The 23,930-nt window shown below is 46.6% G+C and overlaps 1 protein-coding gene across 1 annotated transcript; it reads right to left on the bottom strand.

Moving 5' to 3' along the window:
* chrnb1l (cholinergic receptor, nicotinic, beta 1 (muscle) like) lies at positions 1-23,930 on the bottom strand (the record flags this gene model as incomplete). Its single annotated transcript, XM_083640131.1, has 11 exons — positions 1-141; positions 889-1,027; positions 12,226-12,422; positions 12,821-13,044; positions 14,412-14,597; positions 15,240-15,387; positions 15,528-15,636; positions 16,804-16,913; positions 18,113-18,157; positions 18,655-18,788; positions 23,819-23,930. 11 exons carry the CDS (start codon positions 23,928-23,930, stop codon positions 1-3), a joined length of 1,545 nt encoding a protein of 514 aa, XP_083496257.1.

Genomic DNA, 23,930 nt, shown 5'->3' with positions numbered 1-23,930 from the left:
CTAAGGGAAGGGTTCATCGGGCGTATAGTTGAAGCTGGCGTCCAAGAACATGGCCAGGGTGCCCAGGGTGGTGATGATGACAAACAACCAGAGGAAGAGCCGGTCCAGCACCAGGGCTATGTACTGCCAGTCTCCTGTCATCTGCAGGGCACACACGGACACGGACGGACGGACACACACGCATGCACGCACGTGCGCACACACACACACACACACACACACACACACACACACACGCTGAGTCAAGAGAGTGCTGAACGCAATGACATGAACATGCTGGGGCTGGGGTTGGTAAGATTCACCGATTCGCATCGGTGCACCGGCGTTAAAGTTCAAGATGCGATGGCACAGGTTAGAAAAGTCTGCATCGAATACAATTTGGGATGAACTTGCGTCGCATCGTTTCTAACTTCTTTGCATGGGGAAAATCAGATTTAAAGTATATTGGTAGATAGATGCCTTTAAAGAAACAGCGTATTGTAAATGCGATGCTTACTGTGTTGCAGAGAAACAAATGTAAAGTAAAAATGTCACTTTTTCCCCCCAGTAAATCTATGATTTGCTGCTTACGAAATAAAAGCAAACTCACTGTGTACGATATTGAATTGTATAGCATTATTCTTTTGCATCGCGCTGAATCACATTGTGTTGAATAAAATCGTATAAAATAGGGGCGAATCGTATCATATCCTCAGTGATGGAGATGCACAACACTATTCTGAGTAACTTCAGAATAGACTGGCTGAAGAACAATCTGCTTGACAGAGGGTGAGGGTGTGTGTGTGTGTGTGTGTGTGTGTGTGTGTGTGTGTGTGTGTGTGTGTGTGTGTGTGTGTCATTGCGTGTGTGCGTGCGCGTATCCCTCGTGTTGCGTGTGCACGCTCTCACCGTGTCGTCCGTGTCCTGCCTCTTCAGCTGCTCAGCCATGTATGTGACAGCAGCAATGGCCGACTTCAGGTTGGGAGGCAGGATCAGACAGTAGCTGTCAGTGTCGAAGTGCCTGTGGAGCTGCACCGGGCTCTCGCTCCTTACACAGACAGAGAGAGAGGGGGGAGGGAGAGAGAGAGGGGGGCAAGGGAGGGAGGGAGAGAGGGGAAAGGGAGAGAGAGAGAGAGGGATGGGGAGAGGGAGAGAGAGAGAGAAACAAAGGGAGAGACACATAGGCAGAGAATTGAAGAAAAGAAGTGAGAGGGAAGGATGCTGAATAAGAGAAATGGAAGGCATGGAAACTGGGAAGTCGATTGGAGTCTTAACATCTTATTTGAAACATAAATCACAACTTATAATATCCTTATGAAGGGTGTTGCTGGACTTCTTCCAAGTGACATATTTAAACATTTAGCGTAATACTCATCACTAGAGAGAAGAGATGTTGCATTACCTGGTGCACCGCTCTACGGTCACAAATCACTATCATTTCAACTTCCCTAAAATGCAAATCAACTCGAGATTTTATTATATAAAAAATGAATGACACTGAAAATGAAAAAATGTCATGCTAACTAACTACCGTAGGCTGCTTATAACCTGACACTGCCAGATGGTTTGTTTTCACATAACCAGCTGGGAATGAGTCGTCAGGGAACCTTTTCAAAGGGCAGGAACTCTCAAAGAATACCTGGCAGCAGGTGATTGGATGAACCATCTGTCTTTCACGGGCTCGCTCTCGCTGCCATCACACCTCAAGCCCGCCCGTCGCTGCCTGCCTCTGGATGCTGATTGGTGTGTGAACCACTGGTGGTTCAGATTCCAACCAATAGATTGGAGCGTGGCAAGATGGATTTGTCGCGTGATCGTGATCTCATGATCTCATGATCTCGCGTAAATCCAAAGTGAAGCTACTCACACATGGCCACAGAAAGCAGTTGTAAAATGCATCATCATCACCCTTCACAAACACGTCATAAGTTTGGATTGATGTTTCGTGGGTTATGAATAACTGGCATAGCTACCCTTTGCTTGTACCATCACTGACATTAGCTGTCTAGTGGAGGACATACAGTATAGACCAAGGTGTGCTTCTTCTTCATTAGTCCCTTTCCTCGCATGCCGGTGTCTCTGCTAAGCTATGTGTCCTTGTGTCCCCTCTAGCCAATGACTGGCAGTACTGCAGTAGGCCCCGCCCCCCTCTGCAGCCCTGCAGGGCCCTGAGTGACAGCGGCTCTTTACTTTATTTCATTTAGCAGACGCCTTTATCCAAAGCGACTTACAACAAAATACAACAAATTCAAATTAATTACAGTATAGGCAACATCAATTATAGAGTTAAAAAGAAAACATAGCAAGCAACACAAAGTGGCACAAAAAGGCAGACAATAAAAATCGCACTTATGAAACGTCAATTCCAGAAGGGTCGAGGTAGATTCTGAACAGGTGAGTCTTTAGTCTACGCCGAAAAATCGGCAGCGACTCGGCCGAACTGACCAAACGGGGGAGCTCATTCCACCATTGTGGCGCCAGGTAGTCAAAGAGACGCGATCGAGATGCACGACCCCTGAGTCCGCGCAGCAATGGAGGGGCGAGACGATCAGGGCGGGTGGAGGAGCGGAGGGAGCTATGCAGTGGTTGGAACCTAACCATAGATTGTAGGTATACCGGGGCTGTCCTGTGGACTGCCCTGTAGGCCAGCACCAGTGTCTTGAATTTGATGCGAGCAAGAATGGGAAGCCAGTGTAGTTTACGGAAGAGGGGAGTGATATGAGAGAACTTGGGTAGGTTAAACACCAGACGCACTGCAGCATTTTGGATAAGCTGAAGAGGTCGGATGGCAGATGCAGGTAGCCCTGCCAACAGAACATTACAATAGTCCAGGCGGGAGAGAACAAGTGCCTGGACCAGGAGTTGAGTTGCCTCATTTGTGAGAGAGGACCGAATCCTACGGATGTTATACATAGAGAATCTACAGGCACGGGCAGTAGCTGCAATGAAGGCGGAGCTGGATAGCTGGCTATCGAGAATTACTCCCAGGTTTTTTACAGTTTCAGAGGGCAATACAGTAGTGTTTTCAATGGTGATTGTGAGGTCAGTGAGAGGACAGTCTTTTGCGGGGAGAAAGAGGAGCTCAGTTTTGTCGGGGTTCAGTTTGAGATGGTGGGCAGACATCCAAGATACGATGTCTTTGAGGCATAATGACAGGCGTGCTTCTATGCTGGTGTCAGAGGGGGGGAAAGAAAGAAAAAGTTGTGTGTCATCTGCATAACAATGATATTGGAAGCCGTGAGAAGATATTACAGTGCCTAGAGATCTAATGTACAAGAGGAAAAGAAAAGGGCCCAGGACTGAGCCCTGGGGGACACCCGTGTTGAGAATGGAAGGTCTGGATAGTGATCCTCGCCATTGTACCTGATGTGAGCGGTCGGAGAGATAGGATGTAAACCAAGAGAGTGCAGATCCAGAAATGCCCAGGTCGGAGAGAGTGGTGAGAAGTATATGGTGATTTACAGTGTCAAAGGCTGCAGACAAATCTAAAAGAACAAGGACAGAAGAAAGGGATGAGGCTTTGGCAGTATGAAGGGCGTGGGTGACTGAAAGGAGGGCTGTCTCGGTGGAGTGTCGTTGCTTAAAACCAGATTGTAGAGGGTCAAGTAGATCGTTCAGGGTGAGGTAGTTTGAGAGTTGGTCGGAAACGGCGCGTTCTAGAGTCTTGGATAAGAAAGAAAGAAGGGAGACGGGACGGTAGTTGTGGGTGATAGTGGGGTCGAGAGAGGGTTTTTTGAGTAGTGGCGTGAGTCTGGCAGTCTTGAGGGAAACCGGCACAGTACCAGAGGACAGGGATGAGTTGATGAAGACAGTGAGGAAAGGAGAAATGTCTGTGGAGATGGCTTGGAGTAGAGAGGAGGGGATAGGATCCAGGGGACAGGAAGTGGCACGGTTGGATATGACAAGTTTGAGAACATCTTCTGGGGAGAGGGGAGAGAAGGAGGCAAGTCCGGTGGGAGGAGTCAGAGAGTGAGGTGTGGTGACAAAAGGACTGTTGTTAATGACTGGGGGGGGGAAAGAAGAGCGAATGACATCTATCTTTCTGGTGAAGAAAGACATAAAATCATCGGCAGTGAGGGAGGAGGGGGGGGGAGGAGGTGGGGGGTTAAGCAGAGAGGAGAAGGTGGAAAACAATTTACTAGGGTTGGAGGCTGATGACTGGATTAAAGAGATATAAAAGGAAGACTTAGCAGATGAGACAGTAGCAGTGAAGTTTGAGAGGATGAGGTGATAGGCAGACAGGTCAGTGGGGTGATGAGTTTTTTTCCATTTTCGCTCAGCTGCCCGAAGCTCAGTCCTGTTGGACCTCAGAGCCTCGGACAGCCAAGGAGCAGGGGGGGATGATCTGGCAGGTTTAGTGATGAGGGGACAGAGAGAGTCGAGAGCGGAGGAGAGGGAGGAGAGGAGGGTGGAAGAGGCCTCACTGGTGGAGAGAGTAGAAAACTGCTCAATAGAGGGAAGGGTGGAGAGGACAACAGAACAGAGGGCAGTGGGTGAGAGGGAGAGTAGGTTTCGCCGGGTGGTGATGGTATGAGTGGGAGCAGGGAGGGGGGTGGGGAGGGAGATGGGAAGGGAGAAGGTTATGAAGTGGTGATCGGAAACCGGAAGCGGAGTGACAGTGAGGTTAGATGTGCGACAGGATCGGGAGAAGATAAGGTCAAGCTGGTTTCCAGCCTTGTGAGTGGGAGGAGAAGAAGAGAGAAAGAGGTCAAACGATGAGAAAAAACTAATGAAAAAAGAAGAATGAACTATAGCCCCTGTGACGTTAAAATCCCCCAAGAGGATGAGTGGCGAGCCATCCTCGGGGTACAGGGAGAGGAGAGTATCCATCTCCTCGTAGAAGTCACCCAGCTGACCAGGCGGGCGGTAGATACCAGGCGGGCGGTAGGGCTCTCTCCTGACGCACACAGATGACATTGGCGGCAGCGTTGGGTCAACATTTTGCGACGCCGTGACTTTTGACCCCCTCCATTTTGGCTCCGCACAGCTGTTCCATACACCGAAATGTATGGATGGGTAGGAGGAGAGGTTCTCATCGAGTACGTTTACATGCACACTAATATTCCATTATTATTCCGAAAATGACAATATTCCAAATTAGATTTTGGTCATGTAAATAGGCTCAATTCCGGATGGATTTTCCAAACTTGGCCTTTTTTGAAATTTCCAAAGACATGTGGGATCTGCCAATATTATTCAGGTTTTAGTAGGATTCTTTGGACATGTACTGTATACAGTGCATTGGGAATGCAGGACACGTCTCAATCTGGGTTTTTTTTTTAACCACAGTTGTGACACACTTGCCATTCTTGCCTCTTCACGCCACGGCCAGCATTGTAAAAAAACAACTAGCCAGAGATGCTTGCCCAAAAGGAAAGACCAGATTTCCGGTTGGAAGGAGGAACACACGTTTAACCATTATGAAAGACTTGGATATCAACAGGTTTCTGGATAATATAAATATCCAGAAATATATCACATCGCTGAACTTTTCAGTGGCAAGCTCCTCAAATGGACCAGATGATGCTGGTGAAAAGAATAGGAAAAGAGACAGCTAGGTAGCCAGCTGGCTCGTTGAGCTAAATGAGTTGTTTGTAGGTGTGTAGGTACTGTATGTTCATGCACCGACGTAATAGCCATCGGGGGGCAGATTAAGATGAGTATAAATGGATGGATGAATGAACGTAGCAGTTAGACGTACAGTATGTCTGGAGGACGTTTTACGCTACAGTAATTGGAGTATGCGCCGCTGCATGTAAATGGAGATATTAGTGGAATATTACTTTTCATTAGCTATACCTTGGTCGGAGTATTGTCTTTTTTGGAATAAAGGCAAAAACCGGAATATTGTTTTGCATGTAAACATAGTCACTCTCTGCTTTCTTACAGTGTGGAAACCGCCAGAGTTTTGTCTCCGCTATTATGGATGAGCCCGTTGACCCTTAACCTCACATTTAGAGTAGCGGCCAATCACGACGGTCCGTCAACAGCTCCCGACACAGATATCAGACTGTCCATCAGGAGTTCAGAGAAATTATCTGTGATGCTTTAACGCCATGATAGATCTAACTTTAGTGCAGTGTTTGCATGCACGTCTCAACTGCTCAAATCAGCCCATTCAGTGACAGGATGGAACGCTACCTCCGTGACTCTCCACTTTAGTGTTCAATTTGAGCAGGTGGGGTCATGCTAACCTCACGCCTGGCCGTACGACACAGTCACCCAGGGTGAACCAAACACATAAACAGGGTGTTAACTGTCGACTGCCAGCTATACCACGGCCCAGTGCGCCCCACCGCCCCTCACTTCCTGTGAGTCTAATGCATTCTACACATTTCACTGTTGTATACATGGCTTATTGGTTGTGTTTAGGTTTTGCACTGGAGCCTGTGATGTGTTTTTTCAGCTGTACTGGCAGGAATGACAGCAGCATGTGGTCACCGGGCTGGTGTGGCAATGTTGCTCGAACATTTCTGTCCCTACAGGAAGTCATTATAGAATCTGTATCAATGACGATATTTGATCAGGTCTCAAAGCTAGCAAAATTATTTAGACGGTAGCGGATTTTTTCTTTCTTTCAGGATTCAGATGATCTCCACTTAACACATCACAACGGGTCTTGCTGGTTAATATCAATTGAATTGATTGCAAATCAGGATCTAGTACTGTGACCACCATTGTGCTACTGTAGTGGGACTTTTAATTATGAAATTGTGTTTAACTGAAAAAATATATATATAAATCATTAGAAATACATGAAAAGTGAATACTATCAGGATAGCTGCATTCAGATATAATAGCATATCTGATTGATCATGAAATGAAAGTTGTTTTAAGTCTGTGCAATTTTTTTTAAAGATATTGGAGGCAGAATTCAAAATAATTGTCATTCTAAATCCCCCAACTCCCAGCTCATAATAAACCAGATATCGTGATTCTGACACAGTCAGTAAATGCTGTCACAGGGTGGTTGACCATTATATCTACTGTATGGTAATGGCTGTATTATATCTACTGATGGCTCTATGTCTGAACACTAGTCTACTTATGACAATCGTTTAGGTTTAGCCTTATAGCATGATTCGTCCATCAACATTGCTAACGAGGCTGTATATATGGCATCTATAGTGAATAGACTGCATGCCAGTGGCACGTGTGTGTGTACCCTTCAGCCCAATGTCACGTTACTGTACATGCATACTGTACTATAACTAAGAGTGTCATGAAGGCTTGGATGTCCTGCAACATCCGCTGGACATCGGTCGGGTCTCTCTCTGTGCTGCAGGGGAAAGTTATTTGCCAGCGGATGCTGGTTTATGGTGGAGGGTGTGTGTGTGCGTGTGTGTGTGTGTGTGTGCGTGTGACTGTGTGTGTGTGTGTGTGTGCGTGCGCGTGCATGTGTGTGTGTGTGTGTGTGTGCGTGCGTGCGTGCGTGTGTGTGTGTGTGTGTGTGTGTGTGTGTGTAGGACCTAGGACGGTATGGGGCGCGTTAGAGGAGGTGCATGTCCTTTACCACACCTGTCCTGTTCCTCAGCCATACATAATGGAGCATGTACAGATTGCGCACGCAAGCCCTACGAAGCAATTTGCGTTGCTATTGCTATACAGACTACAGGGAATAACATTGCTATTGCTGTATGCCTGTATTGTTAGCATAGCATCATAGTGTTGTACAGTAGTGAAACTGCAGCCGTTTTCTTTCTCTATCACCAGATCCTTTTCTGTTAATGGTGCTATTTTATCATCATTTAATTTTTATTGCCTTCACATGTTAGTTCATTTGTTACTGTTGTCATTAATCATTATTGTTGCATGCTCACAGAACTATTGAGATTATTGAGGGAGAGAAAAGATGAGAGAGGCAGAGAACGACAGAGTCAGAGAGAGAGAGTCAGAGAGGGAGAGAGAGACAGAGAGAGAGACACAGAGAGAGAGAGACAGAGAGACACAGAGAGACACACAGAGAGAGAGAGAGACAGAGAGAGAACGAGCGAGCGCACTAAGCACCATGGTACACATCATGTATCACCTCGTGAAGGCTTGCGGCTTGGCACCCCAATGCACCTGTCAGATTGGCACCTACAATTACATGGCTGCATGCATGTATGTAGCGTGTGTGTGTGTGTGTGTGCATGTGTGCGTGTGCGTGTGCGTGTGTGTGTGTGTGTGTGTGTGTGTGTGTGTGTGTGTGTGTGTGTAGTGTAGTGTATATTATGTGCAGGGGCCCTGGCACCAGTGAGGGCGAGGCGTCAGAGAAGGAGCATGATATGTTATCAGGGTCACGGAGACGGGGAGAGACCGTGACAACAGATGCCCTATTGGACAATAAAAATGGGGGAGCGTCCGGGAGCTCTGGAAGACAGGGTGGAGTGTGTGTCTGTGTGTGTGTGTGTGCGTGCGTGCGTGCGTGCGTGCGTGTGTGGGTGTGTGTGTGTGCACGCCCACAGCGCGCGCGTGTGCCCACGGCTCACGGCCCAGCTATGCGGTGTTGTGCACGCCGCATGCCGTCCGCATTCCACGGCTTCTATCCATTACCGCAGACAGATGGAGCCCCTCTCACCGTGACACTCACAATATAGATATGTACGCTTGCGTCCCCCTCGTAGACTATGTGCACTCATAAATGGAATGGAAACAGAATGATAATTGAATTCTCGCCGACACTCACGCACGGGAGACGTGCGGCGGCAGCGACACAGATATAGCGTGCGCCCCGGCTTCTACACATGCCAGATACACACACACGTTCACACGAGCGACACCGTTACACGAGCGCAATTCTCGTAAAGGGCAGCACCTGGCTTCTAACGAGCTCTCTGACAGATTAACGGGGGCGGGGGGGGGGATGGATGATCAGATAGAGAGAGAATGAAAAGTGGCAGATTACATGGAGTTGGACAGCGGTGCCTCGAGGCGCGGCCGCCATCTCTCCTCCACGTCAAAAAAAGGGCAAAGTCCTCCTCTGGCCCGATCACTCAGCGCCGGTCTTCCCTTCCACTCGGCGACCATCCATCCCTCGATCCCCCCCCTCCTGCTCCGATCCCCCTGGGATTAACCCCTAATGCCCAAACCAAACAGAGGCTTAGGGGCTGGCGACTGTGGACGGGGGCGCGGGGCTTAGCTGGGGCTGAATCTGATGCCGTTGGAACGGGATGAGAGATGCCCACCACTGCGTCTCTGGGGGGGCCCGCGGGCCCGTTTGTGAAGCCGTGGGCCCGGGTGGCAAGGCTGGGGTGCGGCACTGGCAGATTAGCCCCGGCCCACAGAGTGAAGCCGTCAAAAGGTGTTTATCATCGCTGAATGGGCTGGATGGAGACAGAGAGGGCCTGGGGACTAGACTTGCTGAGACCATTCGATTTAAAGTAATAATCCATGTCATTGTCCTGTAGGCCGAGATTAATTGATTGATACAGCACAATAGTGATTCAAACGATTTCTTGAAAGCGTGTGTGGTAGGTCTTTCCCGGTAACATTCCCTGCCGTGCAAAGTGAAGCGCTTCATTTTTGGTTTGTTTGGAGGAACCAGAGGAAGAACTGCGCGGTTACTGTAGCATGAGCAGTCATAGCCACCGTGGCTGAACAGATAAAGGAAAGAGCGCCACCTACAGAAACTCCAACTGCATCAAGTTGAGTTATTCTTTATTTTCCCTTTAGGCAAATTAATCCTCTGCATTTGACCCATCCTCTACTAGGAAGCATCCTAGAACTAGGAGCAGTGGGCAGCCGCAGTGGGCAGCCGCAGTGCAGTGCCCGGGGACCAACTCCAGTACTTTTGCCAGTGCCTTGGTCAGGGGCACTGACAGGAGTATTAACCCCAACATGCCTTTGATGGTGGGAGGAAACCGGAGCACCCAGAGGAAACACGAACGCTAACCACTGAGTCCACTGCCGTCAACAGGAAATCCAAGAAAAACTACAACACAATACTGGACAACTGTTTGATTGGCATGCAATATCTACAGGGGAGACCTGGCCAAGGCAAATCTGCACAAAGTTGCAGACAAACAAGATACAAAAATGTAAATCCTATGGTAGGTAGGTAGGTAGGTAGGTACTTTATTGTCCCCGTGGGGAAATTGGTTTTCGGTAGAAAAAAGGTATTTGACAGATCTTACATTGAGTGTGTTGTTATGTTGTCAGTAATCTGCTGGTACGGGCACCTCAGCATCAAGGCCAGAAACTCACTATCTAAGATGGTGACAGTGAGCAGTAGGAGTCCAGCAGATAATAGGAGTCCAGCAGAGTATGCTGTCTGAGCTGTTCAACACACAGCCCAGAGACATCCTATCTGACAGCTCTTGCCTTCTGGCTCCACGTACACATTACCCCCTATTAAAGTAATAGCTACAACAAACACTCCACCCCCACAGCCATTTCTATTCTGAATACTGGCCAGGGGAGGAGCTAGTGAGTCATCTGGCTACTCACAAGGCTAAAGTTGTAGCATAATTTACCCCTGTAATATGGTCACATTCCTGTACTGTCTATTTTATCTGTCTTATAATGTTTTAGTTGTTATTGCTGCTGTGACATTGCACTCTGTGAAGGTTGGACACCAATGTAGTGTACTAGTGTAGTTGTTTCAGTACTGGATTCAGGTCACCTCCCTCCCCCTTATCCCATTGATACCTGATGCAGCATTTGTGTGTGTATCCCTTTAAGACGCGAACCGCATATGACACGGTTCGCGCTCTTAAAGGGATACACACACAAATGAGGGATATACACGCAAATGCTGCATCAGGTATCAATGGGTTATTGTAGAGTATGTGATGTCCTTTTATGTACTGTTCTTGCTGCAAAACCAATTGCCCCTCGGGGACATAATAAAGTTGACGTTGAAAACGTACAAAAACAAAACACAATCAACTAGAAATCCAACTAGCAATAAGTATCGCCGCAATTGTGCGCCGCGAGCCCAACCCCTCGCCTTATCATAGCAGTGAGATCTGTTATCAGACCAGCTAATTCATCTTTTAATTCACTTTACAGTTTCATTTCAGTTTCGACACCTGAGCAGCAGATTTTTTATTCTGAATTCTCATTGATCATCCCAATCTGTGTCGGCCCACAAACATCCTGTCATATTTGTTGTCGATCACGGTAGCTTGCACGTTGCTGCCTGATTAAACAAGGTTACAGTATAGGAGAGTCAACAAACGGCACATCGCTGCACGGTACATTCTCCGAGCCCCCGTGGTGACGCCGGCTGGCAAGTCTAGCACACTGTGTACTTTAGTGTAATAGCAAGTCTGGCAGCAGCAGACACATCATTTACATTTTGGCTCAGACTACAAAGAAGATTCATGCCATGGCGGGCTCTTATTATTAACACTATAGAAATAACTTTCTCCATGGTACAACCTCAGGCTCAGCACATCGTGGCCTAGAGAGTGCTTGAATCAGGATGGATGATTGCGATAGTCATCATTTCAGGTTTATGATTTCCGACAGTCTTGACAGGTAATACGGTGCACTGTCAGTCTTTGGCACTTCATTTCTCTCAATAATTCCGTCTGATCCAATCAGGGTTGCTGCGGTGGAACTGTTTTTTCTACATCGCTTTATGACTCTTGCTCAGCAGATTTCTACATGTTAACAGACTCTCCAAATTAAGTCAGATTAAGCAGCTATTCAATCTTCCTCTTGAGGATATGACTAACTGCACTGTACAATCTCTGCTAGGACCTTTATTGAATTTCACCTTTCTTGTGAAAAATCTTATCTCCAAAATGTCAACTTTCTTCAGGAACTAAGAGAAACCTTTTGGGTTTGAAAGGGTTTCATAAACCAAAGGTTTGTAGAATTTTCTGTTGAGGACCAGATGAGTCAAAATATGGAATTCACCAAAATTGGATTTGTGAGGTTTTCACCAGACAGCGGCAATATGTAAAGTATAATTTGTAGTCCAGATAGCAGTGGCTCATCCGCAGAAAAATACCATAGCTGTTTGTTTTGGACATTTCCATATAATTGGTGTGCTGGACACATAGTTCTCTGTACATTCTTCATTTTACCCAGATGAACATAATGCATTTTTTTAAGCAACTGGCCACTTCACACTGTTCGTTCAGGTGTCATGGAGGAGGGATCTCTCACTCTCTCTATTCTAACTAGACCACTTTTCAAGTGACTGGACTACTTTCAATCCATGCCTTGTATAGACACCTTGCTTACCCCCATCAAAGGAGTGAACCATGTTTCTGGCAAGATTCAAGGTAAATAACGAGTGTGGTCTTACAGTACCTGCCTTTCCAGGGTAGGACCAGATCCGGGTTGATCTTGCGGAAGAAGTACTCTCCGCCAGGCCGCCACCCGTCGATGGAGTGACACGCCCCTCCAGAGCGGAGGGGCGTGTCGTCACTGGGCTCCGCCTCCACCACAGGCTCCTCTGGGACTGGCCTCTCCATGCCGATGTATTTGGGCAGGAACTGGATGAATACCTGGGAGGTTAAAGTTCATACAGTAAGTCAGGGTGAATAATGAAATAGCCTGGGATGGATGCACGGCCTGAAAATGCCTACAACAGCAATGACAAACAGATAGGCCGCTCTCTGCCTTGTCCCACACTTCCCAAAACATCTACAGATTAAACAACCCCAGCCTGGGTACCCGGGTAGTGCAGGGGTAGATTTCCCTGTTTGATGCTGGTTTGTGGTTCCTCGCTGTCAGCTGAAAAGAAGCGGCTGGCAACTTCACATGTATCTGAGGAAGCATGTGCTAGTCTACAACTCTCCCCAGATCGGCAGAGGGGGTGGAGCAACGACCGGGACAGAATGGGGGAATTGGCCAAGTACAATTGGGGAGAAAAACAAGGGGGAAGGGTCCAAAACAGCCTCACCTTGCGAACCCAGGCTGGCATGATGTGGGTGCTGGGGGTGCGGTGGTGCAGGTTCAGCACCACCACACCGAGGATGACAGAGAAGGTGACCAGGATCATGGTGAACATGACGTAGTTGACGATGATGGGGATGCCCAGGGAGGTTTCGGGGACCTTGTCAGCCAGCAGGAGCATGAAGACGGTCAGCGTGATGAGGACAGAGATGGAGAGGGTCATCTTTTCTCCTGGAGACAACAGGGACAGTTTAGAAAGCGATAGCCTAGCAGACATTATTCCACTGCTGGTTACTGTTTGATGCTGATTTGTGATTTCAGCTGACAGCGCACTTTGTGAAACACATAAATGTAGCCTGATATCAACTGAATTGTCGACTCGTTACACTTCCTTCCCTTCTTCAGTCTGACATTGCCTCCACGCTAAGCGATTTCCGTGGGGGGAAATCCCCGAGGGCGATTTGACTTTCCCTAACCAATCCCTAGTGTCACAGGTTGATATGTGATATGTGATTTATATGTGATTGTCAGAGACCCCCTTGTTTACTTTGTCGAGTGATTCATGATATTGCAATTTACGGCTTTGTAAAAGGTTATTAGATGGGAAGTGGGAGTGGCTTATGGTAGTTTTATATGACGTGGCATTTCCGCTGCCAGCTCTCTCCCAGTGCTAAACGAAGCCAGCCATGGATACTCTGTCACTGCTGTGCCCTAGAGACTCTTCCCTCTGTTTTCACGTATGGGTGTGTGATACTTATTTTTCAATAGCGTCTTATGAGCGGAGGCTGCCTGTAGCTAGTCTCCACACCACAGACTGGGCTATCCATTAAAGCCAAGGCTGTCTATCTGACATCGCCCCAACCTGTCCCAGGTAAGCACTCCCGTTTGTTTGACTTCTGGTATGATAATTCCTGTGCAAAGCCATTCTGTTATTGTTGTAGCGGGTCTGGTTCAGTTAGACACAAGCTTGATCCTATTTTGAGAACCGGACCCCCTTACACTAGAGACCAAAAACATGTCCGCCTGAATATAATCCAGTGGAGAGAACGCCATAAAAAAACATTTGGCCTTTGAATGCAGAGCAGCAGAGTGCCGTTCTGATTTCAAAATAATTGGTACTTTTAATCCATTTAGAACAGCCTCGATAGCAGCGTTTCTCTCGTCTATAAGCATTCATATACAGTATACGCCATTATATTATGTCGCCATTGTTGTTAGGCCTGGCACTTGACAGCTTGACAACGCGTTCGTTAGTCCCGCCCGTTGCACCATTTATTGGTGCTGATTGGATAATCATTAGTCCCCCTCGGCGGTCATTAGCCAGAAAAAAATTTCAACATGAGAGACTGCTGTGTCATTGTCCCGATGTCAGACAAGAAGCAGTCAACTGGAGTGGAGTGCGTGGATTCGAAGGTCTGGACCCAGGCAACATAATCCGGCAAATAGGCTTCATACATTATTAAACTGTTGGACACAGCCATTGTCCAATGTCATGACATGACACAACCGATCTTAGATAAGGATTGATTTACCACCAAATGACTTAACATTCCCCAAGTCTTCTACTCATGATGTCACAACATGTGAGATGTCCTGACCTGCTCCGGGAGGCAGGTAGAAGACGAATATGGCCAGCACGCTGGTGAGGATGCAGGGCATGATGATGTTGATGATGTAGAACAGCGGCTTCCTCTCTATGATGAGGTAAAAGGTGATGTCCTCGTACAGGTCCTCCTTGACGTTCTTCCTGCTGGGCTTGTGGCAGATGTTCCACTCCCCGTTCTCTGTGGAGACGCACAAGGTGACGGGGAAACAAGAGTGAAACGGAGCATCGGGATCTGAAGGAAAGGTGTCATTAGAAGTGAAGGAGAAGAACAAGCTGTCTTCTCCTCAACAAGGATACATACATACATACATACATTACATACATACATACATACATACATACATGCATACATGCATACATACATACATACATACATACATACATACATACAAACAATTCCCGTTACCCACCTTGTTAGGCTGACATAGGACAAACATTCATGGTGTACATCATAGCAAGTGGTACGAAACTTATCTAAGTGATATATTCTTTTTTTTTTTTTAGATAGAACAGAAATCAACGCTTAAAAAAAAAGAATTCTGAAGTAAAGTAGAGTTATACAAAGCAAATGATTGTACTTGATTGTACGTGAGAAGCCACCTATAGACGGTTTTCTTGGAATTGTGTTGCTAGGGAACAGCTTGAAACCTAGCTTATTTCCTGTCTGCTATTTTGTTAGCAAACACTGCAACAGGAAGTAAGCTAGGGGCAATTTAGAATGTTTACGATGTCAAGTTAAAACGTCTATACAGACCGATGCAAAGCTAGACACACCAACTAAAGCCTATAGGAAGTGGACGGTGTTACTCAAGACACCAACCAGTGAAAGCATTCTCATCTATGACAATCTCCTGGATCTCTTGGCCTTCCTCATCCAGGAAGTACTGCAGCTCCACCTCAGATGCATCGTAGGTGTAGGAGCGGAACACCATGCTGCAATTCTGCCAGTCAAATGGGAAGTACGACACCTGTGGGGATGGAGAAGCCTCACTTGAGCTGCAACCATGAGTACGAGTTGCTAAATCACTTCTCGAGGATATTTAGAAATGTGTATTTTTCCCCCCTGGAGATACAAGCTTGTCATCAGAGACAGTAGCGGTGTGGTGACCTCTAAAGAGCAGCTGCTGCGGTAGATGGCTGGGGGAAGCCAGTAGACCGTCCCATCACTGTAAACCAAGACGTTGACATACAGAGCCACGTCAAACTGGCCATCATTACTGTGTGGAGAGAGAGAGAGAGAGAGAGAGAGAGAGAGAGAGAGAGAGAATTGTGACCGAAAATTCAGGAAGTTTGCAGCCAACGTTTGGGCCAATCAGTTATAAGATGCTTCACCCCAAGTCAGTTACTAGTGTCCCCATCAGGCCAATCAGGCCAGTGCTGAGTAGAATGTTTTTTTTACGTCTTTAGTGAACGTTATCCATACTGAATGATGTAGGTACAGTATATATTTTTGGCCAGTTTTTGTATACTTACTTACTTAGAACATACAGTATCTCTAAACATCTCTGAAACATCTTGTTCTTTTTGGGAACTTCATAGGAACTATCAGATTGGTGAATCCACTTATGATGGATGGTGTGGATGGCTGAAGGTGTGAAGCACTGTGTGACTGGAGGACAGGGAGTGATGGATGGTGTGGATGGCTGAAGCGTTATTTCGAATCGCACATAGGCTCCGCAATAACCACGCCCTGTGCCCGCCTACGCAGCAGTCAAGCCGCCGGGATTGGCCAGGCGCCCATGCTCACGTGAGCCAATGGGACGATGATTTATTGACAAGCTCCAGGTGCGCTAGAAGCACACTGACAAGGCCTCAGCCTGCATGCAGCTCGGCGTGCTGCTGCCCACATGATTTCGGTAAAAGGGTAAATTAACAATGTTTTAACTAATTTTTCTCCATCAAAACTTCTTAGCAAAACTAACACAGTTAGATTGTTCTTATAGCGCAACTTTTTTCATCTCGTCTTAATCTGATATTTGAGCCAATAATGATCTTTCTCCTCAGAAAGCCCTGTGAGAAAATCCCATCAACCTGCCTCAACCCCAAGAGTAATATCTCTGGGTTTCCTGTTTTGAAGGTCTGCTTTGAATAGACTACATAAATTAGCCATTTTCACTTCCCACCCAATTCACCCATTCAGTTTGTGACCATAATTCATTTCAATGTCCGCTCTCAAGAGCATGACATCGCTGTCCGCTCTCAAGAGCTATTCAGTTGGTTAATAAAATCGCTGGGCTGCGAGACCTGCAGTGTTTGTGAGCATGGGCACCTGGCCAATCCCGGCGCTTGACTGCTGCGTAGGCGGGCACAGGGCGTGGTTATTGCGGAGCCTATGTGCGATTCGAGATAACGCATGGCTGAAGGCTGGAGGACAGGAAGCTCACTTGTTGATGAGGTAGATGTCGGGTCGCCACACTTTGTTGGGAGGAATCCTCAAAACGTCAATCTTGTCATATTCCTCTGGGTTCCACGACAACCTGTAGTCTGTCCATGCCTACGAAGGATGGAGGGAAGGGAGGGAGGGAGGGGGGAGGAGGGAAAGGGACATATACAGAAAGAGAACAGAAAGAATATAAGGGAAATATAATGAAACAACACATCCTCTAACCGAAACAACAGAATAAGTAGATTTCTAATGACTCCAAAAACAACATATATGAGCGAAACGTGTGCGTGCAGGTGAGACGCCTCGCGTGGGACACGGGTAATTTGAAACGCGTCACGTCGGTTATGTTTAAATGTTAGTTATGTTTAGGCAAATAAAACAACTTGGTGAAGGTTATGGGTTGTGGTTTGGGTTAGGGATAAATACGGCCCACGCTGGGAGGTGAAAAGAGTTTTTTTGCGACAAGAAAGTTGAAAGACGAGGACATCACCCGGCCGCCAATCCGAGCCCGTCTGCCCTACTTGTCAGCAAAATATTTCAATATCAGACTGTCGTTATGTTAGAGACTGCTAGAGGTCGCCAGCACTTCCTGGTTACAGCTCCCGACCCTGGCGTATAGCACTTAATCACACGACCGCGTTTGGTCGCATTCGTAAACATCAGTCATTTTAACCCCCTTGAAAATCGACCAATGTTGTCGTTTTGCTTGTGAGGACGGGCTGAAAGAAAGAAAGAAAGAAAGGAAAAAAGAAAGAAAGAAAGAAAGAAAGAAAGAAAGAAAGAAAGAAAGAAAGAAAGAAAGAAAGACAGGAGGTGAAGTCATTATCACGGTGCTCTGATGTCTCTGTCATTTACAACCTTGTTTCTCCTGTCTTTGAGAAGTCAATTAAATCCCAGTGATCTACACACCACTATCACACACACACATGCACGCACGCACACGCACACGCACACGCACACACACACACACACACACACACACACACACACACACACACACACACACACACACACACTGCTGTCACAAACACTCAGGCTGTTCGGAATTCTAATTAGCGAAGGCGAGGGACGGGGTCGAGCGAAGACGAAAGAGAGGCCGAGAGATGAAACAAGAAATAATTTGTGGTTATAAAAAGTGACAAGTCCATTTGAGGGCACAGGGAGAGAGCAGCAGAGAGAGAGAGAGAGAGAGAGCAGCAGAGAGAGAGAGAGCGAGAGAGAGAGAGAGCGAGAGAGAGAGAGAGAGAGTGGAGTCAGGGGAGCAGAGCGGTGCTCGGTGATGAAGATAAATGTTTTCATTCGTCTACCAGATTCATGAACACGTTGGTTGTCATCTCGCTCTTCTTCTCGTTCTGTAGCAGAGAGAGAGAGAGAGAGAGACACACACACACACACACACACACGCATATTAAGAATGATACTGTGTCTTGTGCATAACAGTGCTGCTTTCAATCCTGCTCCATATAAACTAATTGGGTGCGCATGATTGGACGACGCAATGCCGCTGAACTTTACCAGCCGTGGGCTAACTGCCAACAACGCTGCTAGGTGTGTGTGTGTGTGTGTGTGAGAGAGAGAGAGAGAGAGAGAGAGAGAGAGAGAGAGAGAGAGATAGATGTAGATTACAGGAGGATAGGACAGCACTTTCATAAGATAGCTTCATAAATTACCCCATGTGTTCAAAGGACACAAAATGTGTTGGATTTGTGTGTGTGTGTGTGTGTGTGTGTGTGTGTGTGTGTGTGTGTGTGTGTGTGTGTGTGTGTGTGTGTGTGTGTGTGTGTGTGTGTGTGTGCACGCGCGTGCGTGCATGAGAGAGAGAGAGCATTTGAGTAATAGTGGTGTGTACCAAGCTGACAAGCTGGGAGAGGGTCATCCCCACTCGGACCATCACCCTCTCCTCCCACGAGCGAGCTGGGCGGACCTTCAGGTTGTAGTTCTCAAACAGCTTCTGGTGGAGCCTCCTCTCTGTCTCTGATGCACCTGCATGGATGGATGATAGAGAGAGGGATGGATGGAAAGAGAACAAAATAGGGTGACCTGATGAATCACATAAAATGATGATAAAATCAGGGGTCCCACAGGTCCTTGAAACCGTTGAAAGTTTGTGAATTTGATGGGGGAGGGGATCAAGGCCTCTGCAGTTTTTTTTTATTATAATATACATAAATAGACATAGGTCATTGAAAGTGGTTGAATATATAGATTTTGTGCAATAATTGTTTTTTGATATATTTTTTCCCTTGGTGTGCAACAGCAAGCCTGAGAAAAAAATCAGAGGGTGTATTTGTTTAACCTTGAATAGCTTGAGCATTGACAATACGGTGATGTTTAGTCCAGAATGGATACACTGTATATCATTTGACAAGGTGGTGTTTAGTCCAGAATGGATACTGTATATCATTTTAGAATAAAAGTCAAAGAAAGAGGAGTGCAAGGAATGCAGAACAAGAAGCAGGGTCAATGGTGGAAAATCAAAGAAAACAAGAGCAAATCAGGAGTTAGTGAAAAGGACCAAAGCTCAGAATCATATTAGGGCCTGTGTCCACCTAGCGTCTTTTCATCAGCTCCGGCGTCTATTTTCAGTTGTTTCCAATGGGCTGAGAGCGTATGCGAGAGCACACGGACGTCTAGAGAAAGTGCGCTGCGTCCAGCGTCTATTTTCACAGCGCTCTGGCATTTTTGTGCGCCCGACTCCCAGCGCTCCCACCGCTCCCAGCTGAAAATATTTTAACTTTTCAGAAAGACGCTGGTGTTGGGTGCTCCTTTTCTGGCAACTAATCATATGGAGAAACTATCGAAACAGAGACAGAAAGGCTCAATTGTGGGAGCAGATCGGCTAGACACTTAATATTTCTGGTGAGTGTTGAGCTAAATCACTGTATGTGTGTTGTTTGCTAATGTTAGCTGTCAGCTATCAAGCTAGCAACCGCACTGAACTAACGTTAGTTTCAGACTGCTTCCTTGTTATATTGTGCGCCGAGATCAGCGCTTCCCAGCGTACTTCCAGCGTTTAACGTCGGAAAAAGACGCTAGGTGGACACAGGCCCTAAAGCAACATGCCAAACATGCCTTGAACCAGTGATACCCTGACCTGTCCCTCTGTAGATCAATGAGTCAAGCCTGCAGTGATACTGTAATATAAGTTTTTGTTTCTTAAAAATGTTGTGTTTTGTGAATGTGTTTGTATGCTTGAGTGACTGAGTGGACAAGCTGGCGACATCAGATTGAGCTCCAACGCCAGAAGCGTGAGATCCAACCTGCACAAAGTCAAAAGATCTGGCAGAGGGATCCCCCCAGGCCTTCTCATCACTGCCTGTGCAGCTCAGTGTGACGACACCAGAGCTGGGCCCAGTCTACCCAGCGCGGCCTCTCAGATAAGAGTTTTGCTTCCATTGAGAGGTTCTCATGAAGCCTCTCGAAGGAGGGTAAGCTAATCAGCTGCCTCCACACACACACGCACGCGCACACACACACACACACACACACACACACACACACACACACACACACACACACACACACACACACACACACACACACACACACACGTCGATAATGATCAACAATCAATTAACCTCTTGCATGGCACCGTAACCCCGGCCTTACGTTTCTGATTTTTTGCTGTTCATCTGTGATTAATTAGGTAGTTAATTCTGAACAATGCTGTTCATGCTACATACCAAATTAACCGGCTGAATCTTGCGCATCGAACCATGTCTTCCTTTTTCAGATCAGATCAACACAGCAGAAGTTATAGCTGTCTTTGTACAAAGACAAAGACAATATTTCAGATTATTTGGCTTTTTCAAATGGCTTTTTCAAATGGCTTTTTGGAAATCCGCCTAGGTATCTCCCTACAAAAACCACTGCCAAATACTCATGTTTTGGTATTTTTTCATCTTCTTTGAGTTGGGATGTGGTAAGGCCTGTGGCTATGTCTCCATTGGGTTTCTAGCCATAAATACAACAACCACAGGTAACTGTTTACACTCTAAAAGTGTTTTTTATTCTAGGCGAGAATCAACCACTGTGTTTGAGCTGGTGTTACTCAGGGTCAGTAACAAATAGAGTCATTCTAGAGTCTGACACTTGGAACATAAACTTCAAAGTCTTACCTTTCAGAAAAGGTCAGGCAGTTGTCTGTAACCCTAGCGGTTCAGCCACAGTAAGCATTTTAGTTTGGGTATGTCGTTTTCACCATTTTCTTCAGAAATAGGTGGCTTTAGAAGAGTAAGCGATCAATCAATAATTTGACCCTGGCCTGTCTCTCTGTAGATCAATGAGTCAAGCCTGCAGTGATACCCTGACCTGTCCCTCTGTAGATCAATGAGTCAAGCCTGCAGTGATACCCTGACCTGTCCCTCTGTAGATCAATGAGTCAAAGCTGCAGTGATACCCTGACCTGTCCCTCTGTAGATCAATGAGTCAAGGCTGCAGTGATACCCTGACCTGTCCCTCTGTAGATCAATGAGTCAAGGCTGCAGTGATACCCTGACCTGTCCCTCTGTAGATCAATGAGTCAAGCCTGCAGTGATACCCTGCCCTGTCCCTCTGTAGATCAATGAGTCAATCCTGCAGTGATACCCTGACCTGTCCCTCTGTAGATCAATGAGTCAAGGCTGCAGTGATACCCTGACCTGTCCCTCTGTATATCAATGAGTCAAAGCTGCAGTGATACCCTGACCTGTCCCTCTGTAGATCAATGAGTCAAAGCTGCAGTGATACCCTGACCTGTCCCTCTGTAGATTAATGAGTCAAAGCTGCAGTGATACCCTGACCTGTACTCTGTAGATCAATGAGCCAAGCCTGCAGTGATACCCTGACCTGTCCCTCTGTAGATCAATGAGTCAAGCCTGCAGTGATACCCTGACCTGTCCCTCTGTAGATCAATGAGTCAAGCCTGCAGTGATACCCTGACCTGTCCCTCTGTAGATCAATCAGTCAAGGCTGCAGTGATACCCTGACCTGTCCCTCTGTAGATCAATGAGTCAAAGCTGCAGTGATACCCTGACCTGTCCCTCTGTAGATCAATGAGTCAAAGCTGCAGTGATACCCTGACCTGTCCCTCTGTAGATCAATGAGTCAAAGCTGCAGTGATACCCTGACCTGTCCCTCTGTAGATCAATGAGTCAAGCCTGCAGTTATACCCTGACCTGTCCCTCTGTAGATCAATGAGTCAAAGCTGCAGTGATACCCTGACCTGTCCCTCTGTAGATCAATGAGTCAAAGCTGCAGTGATACCCTGACCTCTCCCTCTGTAGATCAATGAGTCAAGCCTGCAGTGATACCCTGACCTGTCCCTCTGTAGATCAATGAGTCAAAGCTGCAGTGATACCCTGGCCTGTCCCTCTGTAGATCAATCAGTCAAGGCTGCAGTGTTTAGGGGTTCGATTCACACTGGGACCCCCTGTGCTAAATATATACAGTACAGTTATGTCATGGTACTGATTGAGAATCTAAAAGCGTCCAGCAAAAGGCATAGGTACTATTACTTTTGAACTACGAACAAATAGGGGACACGTGTCAGAGCTGGAGAAATCAATTTGAGGAACTGTAATTTGTTGAAAAAGATTTAGTTTTAGATTTGTTTGCCTTCCAATGCAATCGCAATAACAGAAATTTGAAAAAAGTTTAATTAATTAAAACATTAACAACAACAACAACATTAATAATAACAACAACAACAATAACAACAACAACAACAATAATAACAATAATAATAATAATAATAATCATGCAAAAAAGACTTCTAGAGACAGAGAAGGACAGAAAGGACATGCAAAGGAAGCGGTCCCCAGGGCAGGTGCTCGTGCTGGGGGTGTACGATGGGTAGCAAAGGTGACTGAGCTAATGTAATCGATATGCAGCGAGGGAATGGGATCAAAGGGATGTCTGGGATACCAGCGCCACCAGGGACGGAAATAGACTCTGATTATCAAACAATGAAACGTTAATATGATTCATTATGTTCCACAGCAGGAGAGTCTGGGCCCTTTTTTTCCAAGGGTAATAAGAGAGCATATAGGCCATAGGGGAAAGAAACCCTTAGTGTGGGGATATCCCTCTCTGCTTCACTTTCAGTGTCTCTCTCTCTCTCTCTCTCTCTCTCTCTCTCTCTCTGTCTCTCTCTCTCCTGTTCTATTTCTGTAGGCCCATATCTTTGAGGACATACTGTAGTAAAATAACACAGGTAGTAGGACTGGCAGAGGGACCGAGACACTACAACCCCCATTTGTACACTACACACAAAGGTCACCAGCTAGTAGGGCTACAGGGCAGATATTTGCTTTCATACCCCCATCGTGGGGTCAGAGGGTTAAAGTCAAAGCCATTCAGTCCAGCTCAGGCAGAGACTAATTATCAAAATAACAATTTCAATTTTCAAAGCAGAATTTTCCATCATTATGGTTGAAAAAACCTTTTCTGGACCTGTTGACTAGCCGAGGTGAAAGGGGGAGATCATCTGTACTGTAGTCTCCCAATTTTCTAAACTGAAAAGCAACTATTTTCCTTTGTCTGTGAATGAGAATGCAGAGAATGTTTACAGATAATCCACTCGCTTTTTTTTTCCTTCCAAAAATGCTGCACCTTGGTTTTGCAGAGTCCATTGGGACAAAGATGTCATGTGTTTCTGTCTGGCTTCTCCTTTAGCTGTGTGGGGTCCTTGATGTGGAAAGCTTTCAGATCCACTGCTTTAGGAAAGCACTAGTAGCGGTAGGTTCAGGACAGTGGGATGGGGATGCTCGCTCCACCACAACACCCTCCAGAGGTCAGCGACCTGAGCGGGGCAACGATTTGTTTTACAACCCCACTGTGGGGTCAAAGGGTCAAAGTCAAAGGCAGTCAAACACTCTTGCTTCTCTCTCTCCCTTTCCCTTTCCACCTCCCTATTTTCAGCATATTTCAGCTATCGAACGCAAACACATCTATATCTTTCATTTGAGTTATGTGAGTCATTCACAACACACAAACCAAACCAAATCACGGCATGCCTCACACACTAGCCTTACCAGTGAACGTGAAACACAGGCAGCTGCATACAACGATAAGCAGGGTGTTCATCCTCACTTTGACGTTCATCACCATCGTCTTCATCTTCGCTTGCCCGCCAAAGACCGCCAT

Source organism: Poromitra crassiceps (assembly GCF_964638095.1).
Source record: "Poromitra crassiceps genome assembly, chromosome: 7".
Lineage (NCBI taxonomy): Eukaryota > Metazoa > Chordata > Actinopteri > Beryciformes > Melamphaidae > Poromitra > Poromitra crassiceps.
The sequence above is the reverse complement of the archived record's forward strand: the minus strand, read 5'-3'. Positions and strand labels throughout refer to the sequence as shown.